Genomic DNA, 9,410 nt, shown 5'->3' on the forward strand with positions numbered 1-9,410 from the left:
CGCCCGTTCGTTTAGATAGCGATCGAAGCAACCAGTTGGACTAGATGACTAGATGTAACAGTATTGTTCTTTTTCTTTTCTTTATAACACAAAAAAGGCAGCTGTTTTTCACATTTGGTGAACTTTATATTTCACATTTGGTGAACTTTTTCTCAAATTTGATGAACATTTTTCAAACTTGATGAACTTTTTTTAGTCTCGATGAACTTTTTTTCCAAATTCGATGACCTTTTTTGAACTCGATAAACTTTTTCTCAAACTTGATGAACTTTTTTTTCAAACTTGATGAACTTTTTTCAAACTCGATGAACTTTTTTTAAACTCGATGAACTTTTTTTCAACGCTGATGAACTTGTTTTCAAATTTGTGAACTTTTCTTTAAATCAATGAACTTTTGTTTTCAAATTCATGAACTCTTTTATGTTTGTGAACTTTTTCAAATTTTTTATGTTTTTGTTTCTACCCATTGCAGGGAAAATCTTTAAAACCTAGCTTTTTTTAGAGAAATAAAAGAAAAAGAACTAATTAGCTTAAAACGTGCCAACGGGTGAAGCAGTCGAGCGATTGAATGGGAAAGCCAGCTGGCACAGTATTGGGCTGCAGCCCGCTGGCATCGCGCGTGAGGGCCAGCTTTCCTACCGGGCTCTTAAAGCACTGGCGAGGAGGACTCATTAGGGGTGTGTTTGGTTCCATTGCCGACTCAGCCTGGCCCGGCGAGCCTGGCTCATATGAGCCGGTTTGAGGGGATGCAGGGCAAAAAAAATCACATGCACATAGTTTGGTTACCTGCATGCCCCTAGTTGTATGAGACAACCATTTTTAACCCAGCGTTTAGCTGCCTGCATTGCATTCGGTGCACATATGACATGGTGTTTGGTTGCAACCTGCATAAAGTGTTGTCATCACTTCTAACTAGTGGTGACCTTACCACACACAAACTGAACATAGTGCCAGCTAGTTAAACAAATGATAGTTCATCCTAACTACAATCAAATGACAGTTCAAATTATTAAGATCCATTGGCTAAATAGGGGATAGTTCATCGGTGTTGCTGCTTTATCTTCCTCTTCTTCTGCTGCTGCTGATGCTGCTCCTTCTTCCTCTTCTTCCGTGCTTCTGTTGCTGCTTCTTCTTCTTCCTCTTCTTCAAATCCTGCACTGACCTCTGTTAAGCCACATTGCCTCTGCCCACTCCAACCTTTTGTTCTTCCAAGCATCATTGTCAAATGCCTCCACACCATGGCCAGAGCTAACAACATCGTCAGGCTCGACCTCTTCCTCCTCAGGCACGTGTTCATCAGAGCCCCACTGGAGGATCCAGTTATGCAGAATGCAACAAGCAAGAACTAGCTTAACCTGAGTGGAGTATGGGTGGAATGGCTTCTGATCCAGGATCTTAAACCTATTCTTCAGAGCTTCGAATGCCCTCTCAACAGTTACTCTAAGGCTGGGGTGTCTGAGATTAAACAGCTCCTGTCCAGTCCTAGGAAAGTTCCTACCAGAGAACTCGTTGAGATGGTACCTTGTTTTCCTGAAGGGTGGAAGAATATCCGGCCGACATGCATAGCCAGCATCTCCAAGGTAGAACTTGCCGTCGGGGATGTTGATCCCATCAGGTCGACTCATGCTGTCAGTGAGAATGCTAGCATCATGCGTTGACCCCTTCCAGCCAGCCAACACATATGTGAACCTCAGATCAAAGTCAACAGCAGCAAGCACATTCTGGCTTGTGTAGTGCTTCCTCCCATGTATGCCGCAGACTGTGACCTAGGAACTATGGCAGTGACATGAGTACCATCTATTGCCCCAATGCAGTCCTGAAAATGGCATCACAAGCCTGTGTTAGTGCTCAACTTAAACAATACAAGCATATCAAGCCATGAAAAGTGTATATTGTCAATGCTCACCTTGAAGTATGGATACCATCTTGGGTTTCCGCGAATCTTGGGTGGAGTCTGACCAGATGGTCTCCTGATCATCTCTCCCCTAAGCTCCCCAATAGCAAAAAGCACTTGCTTGAAGTACCTAGAGATGGTTTCCATTGATCTCGTGAACGTGTTGTGAATGACCCTGAACCTCTAGTTATGACCAACAACATGGAGGAACATGGCCACTTGCTCTTCGACACTGGTGTTGATGCTATCTTGTAACAGCCCCATGCTCCTGAAAGTCTCAACAAGCCTGGCAAATGGTGCTATTTTCATTCTAAGCATCCACAGAGCCTCGACGTCATTGCAGTTGTAGATGTAGTTCAGATTTTGGATCCTCTCCTGTTCTCGGGGAAATAATGGACCATAGCGAATCAAAGGTCTTCCAGCACGACGAACAACTCTCTGGTGCATGAACATGACCCATGCCTGAATCACACTAATTAGTGCTGCTGCCTGGATTATCAGCCTCATCCGTGCGTCCATAACCTAGTCGACATCGACGGTTCGTTTAGTGGGAAATCAATCCTACACCTAGCTTAACGGCCTAACCACTGAGCTAACAAAGGGGGGGGGGCTGCTTACCGGCATCGGAGACGAGGACGGTGTAGGGGGAGCCATGGCACAGACTAGGTCGACCAGACGGTGGCCAACAGCAAGGGGAGCACCAGATCCGCCGCAAACGCCGCCGCCTCTTCCGGCGCCGCCGTCGCCGTCCCCTCTAGCGCAGATCTGGAATCGCAGCCGCTGCCGGTGGTGAGGCAGTAGCAAAGAAAGGGGGGCAGTGGCTATGGGCGAGCGAGTGAAAGGGGGGTGAGGCTAATTTGGCGTCGGGACGGCGCGCCAGATTTCCATCTCCCGCCATCGCCCCTCGCCCGCGCCTCGCTCCCGCCCGTGCGACCTCGCGCCGCACTCAGCCTGCCTCGCGAGAAACTGCCGATCCTAGGGTTTCCAGCAAGCCAGGCTCTGAGCTACTTTGAAAATCGTGCGGTGCAGACCCAACAGAAAAACCAGGCTACCAAACAGGCCTCTCCTTTTCCGCTTGGGCCAGACTGGGCTCGGTCCGGGCAACCAAACACGCAGTGCGTCCCAAAACTCGCGCTCCGGCCCAAGTTCCCCAGGGGACTGCTGATAATAATATACACGCAAGCCTTTGTTTCTCTCGGCCCACAATCGCTCGTCCCAAGCGTTCGCACCCGCCGCCGCCGCCTCCTCAATCTCCGGGGACCTAAACCTCGACAGTACCCCAAGCTCCCTCCGCCTTCCGCGCCGCCACGCAAGGCTCTCCCGCCTCGCGCCGTGCCCGGGACGATACGATGGTGGGGCTCTCGGAGGGGGAGAAGCACTTCATCCGCGGCGGCATTGCGCAGGACCTCAGGGCCGACGGCCGCACGCGGCTGCAGTTCCGGGCCCTCACCGTCGAGACAGGAATCATCCCTCAGGTATGTGAAGAATTCGTACGCCTTCCTCGGGGCTGCTACCGTGGCTTAAACTTTTTTCGGATTGGGTGGTGGTGCTTGTAGGCCAACGGCTCGGCGCGTGTTAGGATGGGTGCGACCGAAGTCATCGCCAGCGTCAAGGTATGCTCCCTTGCACCTAACCGACTATGAATCAGCCTCAGAGTTATGCATATTGTATATGTGTATGTATGATAATTTCTGCCCTATGGAAGATATCTTGCATTATACAGTACGTTTCTGTTTTGAAAATCATAGCAAAAAGTAACTGTCTATCACTCAGCATTTATTGTTCTAATAACGTGGTTCACATTCATAACTTGTCGGTGTTGGAAGCTTTGAGATGATAAAAAAACTCTTGGCATGTTCTATTCTACTTATTCCTCCGTTTTAGTTCTATTTTTACGTTTTTCTTTTCTTACTATCAATATTCATCTGCAGGCTGAGTTGGGGAAACCAACCATTCTTCATCCCGACAAAGGAAAAGTTTCCATTTATGTTGATTGTAGTCCAACTGCTGCGCCTATGTTTGAGGTTGGTAATGCATTGTACTTGGATCATACTGAAAAAACAGAATAATCTCTTATGTTACTAATCTGAATCAGCAACTATTTCTGTGTTATACTTAGGTTATCTCATGTGGTTCTTTTATGTAATAGACATAGACATGAGTCGGTTTACTGTTTTTCTTCACTGAACAATGGATACTGGTATTGTAATGATGGAATTGTTGGCTATGAAGAGTAGTGTGGTCATTAGTAATACTGTGAAGAAATATCAAAAGCTATTTGATATTTGATATTATTATTATTTGGCCTTGCAGATAGGTTCCTTTCAACGATGCACTCCTTATGTAATCATAGTATGCATTAAAGCTAAATAAGCATTGAAGTGCGAAAATATGTTCCTGCTATGCACCATGTAACAAAATGTATACGCTGCTACCTACTATCCGGCTTAAAAGGCCCACGCGTATCCCTAGGTCGACAATTGAACCAACATAACACGAGTTATGTATCACAACAGATATACCATTGGAAACTTTAGATGCTATATTTTCTAATGATATACAACAAATATACAATGTGATATGCAATTTATATTACATTCGTCGAATTGGCGGTCTAGGGATACACGTGGGACTTTCAAAGCAGAAAGGAGGTAGTATTAGTTAAAGCATTCATGTTCTAATTATTAAAAGATCTAAACTAATTAGGAGTACAAGCCTAATTACTATTTTGTTAGACAAATGCACAACTCATAAGGGGCAGAGCTGTACAGCAGAGCAGTAGATTGCTATGCGAGAGAAAAAGCAGACTGAACATCCTTGACTTTGAAACACTGCTATATCAGAAATTGTTTTTGTTTGCTTTGTGATCACATTCCGTTTGAAGGTTTTTTTGGCTCATAATTGACTTATTTGCCCTAAATTTTATTTTATTTAGGGTAGAGGTTCGGAAGAATTGTCTGCTGAGCTCTCTGTTGCGCTGCAAAGATGTTTACTGGGTGGTAAAAGTGGGGCAGGTAACATACAGTTTTATTGTTCACAATTAATTGTGTTTCTCTTATCTTTTTTAATACTCCCTCCGTCCCAAAATTCTTGTCTTAGATTTGTCTACATACGAATGTGTACATCCGTATCTAGACAAATCTAAGACAAGAATTTTGGGACGGAGGGAGTAGACGTCTCAGTCTCATATCTTGTTTTGATCTTGCTGGACTCTATTTGGTTGCTTATAGTTGTGGCTCAAGAAACAAGTACTGCAAGCCCCTCACGCAGTTTTTGTTGAAGCCTTCATTGGAATTGCAGTGCACATCGATTTCATGCAGCTTTGCACTCCTAACTTCTTATACTATACTTGAATATTTCCATAAAAACTTGATATGAAATCTGATACCATTTCTCTTGCCTGATTTCAATTATGCCTACTTTTTGAACATTGCTTTAAGCAAATTTTTCAGTACATTTTTTCATACTATTGGAAGTACAACCCTACACAGATATTAACTTCATTACATCAAACTTGTGTTATCAAGTGAATTGCAGTTCGATATTCGGATGCACCAATCCACAAGCAAAGTTCACTAAGATACATCAACTACAATTTATTTTCTCTGGTTTTTAATAGCTCAGGCATATCAATTTCACTATTGCCATCAGTCAGTCGCCGATGCGTCGATGGATTATCGCATGGTGTAATTGCCTTTATTTAACTTGAGGTGGATTATCTCATGGAATAATTGTAGGCAGGGTTCCGTTTTTCAGCCAAAAGTGCTGCTAACTGGTGGTTACGGATTTTGTGCTCCCGGGCAGGATTTGGTAAACTGGTTCAAGTTCATATGTATAAATTTGAACCTAAAAAAGGTTTTTATAAGAAACTGTGAAACACTTTCTATTCCTGATAGTCTATCGAGATATGCATCACTACAACACTTTTCCATTTAAAACTGCTATAACTTAGCAAGCACATCAGGCAGTAAACCCTTCTGGACAGCAAGCAAATTAGTCAGATTATTTCCTTCTTCAGAAAGATGTGTACGTCTGTATTCTCTTTACGTTTGTGGTTTTGCACTTTCTGCCAGGTTTGAATAGTGGGTTGTGATTAATTTAGTTGGTAGGAATAGGCGAGGATAGCAAGTCATTTCCAAATGAACAAGCCTATATTTTAGGCAATAGACGGTTATTGCACAAACATGAACTTATGTTCGGTTTAGAAACATCGGGCGGTTATCCACCAATGGACACTGGTGTGGTAATCAATCTGTAAAAAATAGAAAAGTGAAACACTGCCAGCTTATAGGTTCCTCTCCGATCTGCCAAGTTGTGTCTGCTCGTGAATTCCTTGGGTTAACCATTAAGAGAAGATCCTGTTTGGATTTTAGTGATTTTAACCAAATTCAGCTCTGTTTCTGATGCCCTCTTCTTTCCTGTAGTCAAGAAAACTTCAACGAGAGTGGATTTTCATTATTTTATGTTTTTATATTGTTTTCTTTCTAGAAGACTGCAAATAGACCATCACTTGGTATCAATAACTGTTTCCATCTAATTGAGCCCACATGCAACAATGCACATTTCAGGGGCTGCAATTGATTTATCGTCTCTGATTGTTGTTGAGGGAAAAGCCTGCTGGGATCTGTACATTGATGGACTTGTGGTCAGTTCTGATGGTAATTTGCTTGATGCACTGGCGGCTGCGATAAAGGTAGTATGTGGTTTCCATTGCTTCACCCAATGTATCCCTTGAAGTGTCAAGTTATATCTTTTGTTGAAAGTGTCAGTAAAGTCAGGAGCGTTAATTCAGCATATTTTTTGGTTAAAAAGTGTCATCCATTTTCTTGTACTCCATTCTAATGGCTATGGAGAATGAAAGGACTGACTTAGCCATTATGTTGGGATACAAAGAAGGAACAAATGGAAGCATATGGATTTCCATTATACTTCCTCAGTCCTTTAACTTCAAAAATATAAACTATACTGAACTTCTTTGTTCTTATCTCTGTTTATGTACTGGTAGCTGCAGAGCTTATCAATCCCAGATAAATTTGTTTTGTGTCATTCGCTGGCATCGAAGCAGAACAAATTTGTGAAATATAAATCATGGTTCGTGGAGGCCAGTTATCACAATTTCTGCTGGCTTCCATGCATGAGGTTTTGATGCAAATCCCCCAGTTTAATCGCTAGTTGAGTTCCTTGGTAGACTTTTAAAGGGTGCTGTTTGAAACAATGTGATTTTCGGAACGTAGAACACGGAGCTATATTGGAATTAGTAAACAAGGCATTAGTTCTAGTTACTTTTGTAAATCTTGGATGAATTGCTTGACTTTGAGTCATTTTCAGCAGTTTCTACTCTCTGTTATATGGGTTGCTATTAAGTGTCAACTATTTGTGTTATGCTTGATGATTGTGATGTGCTGTCTAGTGCATATTGCATTGGTTGGCATGATTAATTAAGACAAAAGAGGTTTGTACATTTGCGGAGTACTAATATTCTGTGTACTTATTTGCAGGTAGCTTTGAGTGATACAGGTATACCAAAAGTTAATGTTTCTCTTAATAATGAAACGGATGGGGAGCCTGAGGTTGATATTAGTGATGAAGAATTTTTGCAATTCGACACTTCTGGTGTGCCTGTTATAATTACATTGACCAAGGTATATGATTTCCCTTTTCTTTTTCTTTGAGTTGTTGCCAAGAAGTATGCTACTCCCTCCGTTCCTAAATATAAGTCTTTTTACAGATTTCAATAAGGACCACATACAGATGTATATAGACATAATTTTAAAGTGTAGATTCACTCATTTTGCTCCGTATCTAGTCCGTTGGAATCTCTAAAAAGACATATTTAGAAACGGAGGGAGTATATTAGTTGCCTGATTATTGAATGGTTTAGAAATCCTGTAGCATCATAATAATCAGAATTTGATAGGAGCATGATGGTCATTCAAATTGAGTTTACTATTCAATTCACTTTCAGTTGTCTCCATTTTGATGTTCCAGCGGCAAAGTATGTTTCAAGCTGTTGTGCACCACCAGTTTCTAGTAAACATTGGTGCTACAATTAGTTTAGTCGAAAAACGGCCCTCTTTATGATCCTAAATGCATTCCTGTGTATATATGTATCACATTTGCTGGTTTGTGATATACTTGTTCTTGAGCCAGGTTGGTAAGCACTACATTGTTGATGCCACCTCGGAGGAGGAATCGCAGATGAGTTCTGCGGTTTCCGTTTCAGTCAACAGCCATGGCCAGATATGTGGGTTAACCAAGAGGGGAGGCGCAGGGTTGGATCCAAGCGTCATTTTTGATATGATATCCGTGGCGAAGAATGTAAGCCAACGGTTCTATACTCTACTGGAATCAGCAATCGCAGCTGCTGAAGCAGTAGCGGACGAGTAGAGAAAAAGAAGCATAGAAGATACCGTGATCACGCTGACCGCCCGTAGTTGACCTTGCTAATGCCTCAGAAGAATGTACTATCTTGGTGCCGCAATTGCCAATGTTTTGCACAAGCTTTTGGTTTTGGTGTTATGTAGTGTCGAGTGCCATACGTTGGTGAAATGTTTTGCTGTATAATTATTTTGTTGTAGCTGTTCGGAGGTTGGATTAGAGTTAAGCATGAAACTCTGGTGGTTACCAGTAGTTCAACTGTTTCAGCAGTGTCAGGAGTTAAGGCATGCAAGTTGTCCAATCATGCATGATTTGTGTGTCAATTTTCATTTTAGTGATGCCACTTGATAAACTGTTAGGGCAAAAACATGGGTTTTTAAGAGAGAAAAGAAACGCTTAAGACCCGCCCTAAAGCATTGTAAGGCCTTCCACTATGTAGGCCAAAAGTGATGCCAAATTTGCTTTTTGGACATTTGGCACCGATGCCCTACGTTGCCAAGCCGATGCCAAATAAAAATTTCTAGGCACTGGAGCACCTAGATGCTCCGAAGCCAAATCCTTCAATCAAATAAATTAAGCGCGGCGTACGTGCAGTGGGTCAGGAAGAGTGCAGTGAGGCAGGAAGGAGAGCAGTGGGATGTCTTGGTCTGGTCTCTACTATTTTATATATGTGGGCCAGAATTTCAATCGATGCCTAATTCTTAACGTTGTGTGGGCGGTGCTAAATATTCTGTATCTGGTATCGATGTGTAGGTGGCAAACTTTTCAGACTTTTGGCACCTAACACATAGTGGAAGGCCTAAGTACTCCCTCCGTTTGGAAATACTTGTCATCAAAATGAATAAAAGGCGGTGTATCTAGACTTATTTTAGTTTTAGATACATCCTTTTTATTCATTTTGATGACAAGTATTTTCGGACGGAGGGAGTAGTGATTTGGGAGAAAATCCTAAGTCGTAAGACTGCGTCATAGTGCTAAGGCCAAATGAAAAATGGTAATGGAGGCCGGGCTCCACCGTATTGAAATACATTATTTCTGCCTCACAAAGAATTAGAAGAAATATTATGAATAAACATACACATGTATGATTAGTATTTGAGCAACTAAGTTTTGGAATAATAAGTGACATGTTGTTTAG

General features: G+C 42.3%; 1 protein-coding gene across 1 annotated transcript; it reads left to right on the forward strand.

Moving 5' to 3' along the window:
• The first annotated feature begins 3,079 nt into the window (after positions 1 to 3,079).
• Positions 3,080 to 8,580, forward strand: LOC123160300 (exosome complex component RRP42). Its single transcript, XM_044578104.1, has 7 exons — positions 3,080 to 3,369; positions 3,451 to 3,507; positions 3,826 to 3,918; positions 4,830 to 4,908; positions 6,463 to 6,587; positions 7,393 to 7,536; positions 8,045 to 8,580. Exons 1-7 carry the CDS (start codon positions 3,244 to 3,246, stop codon positions 8,279 to 8,281), a joined length of 861 nt encoding a protein of 286 aa, XP_044434039.1. The 5' UTR covers positions 3,080 to 3,243; the 3' UTR covers positions 8,282 to 8,580.
• Positions 8,581 to 9,410: the final 830 nt, after the last annotated feature.

Source organism: Triticum aestivum, chromosome 7B (genome assembly GCF_018294505.1).
Source record: "Triticum aestivum cultivar Chinese Spring chromosome 7B, IWGSC CS RefSeq v2.1, whole genome shotgun sequence".
Lineage (NCBI taxonomy): Eukaryota > Viridiplantae > Streptophyta > Magnoliopsida > Poales > Poaceae > Triticum > Triticum aestivum.

Bases quoted from the DNA above. Each gene is read 5' to 3' on its own strand.
- LOC123160300 (XM_044578104.1), top strand. From the start codon at position 3,244: ATGGTGGGGCTCTCGGAGGGGGAGAAGCACTTCATCCGCGGCGGCATT. The intron at 3,370-3,450 runs GTATGTGAAGAA...TGGTGCTTGTAG, and splicing joins AGACAGGAATCATCCCTCAG to GCCAACGGCTCGGCGCGTGT. The intron at 4,909-6,462 runs GTAACATACAGT...TGCACATTTCAG, and splicing joins GGGTGGTAAAAGTGGGGCAG to GGGCTGCAATTGATTTATCG.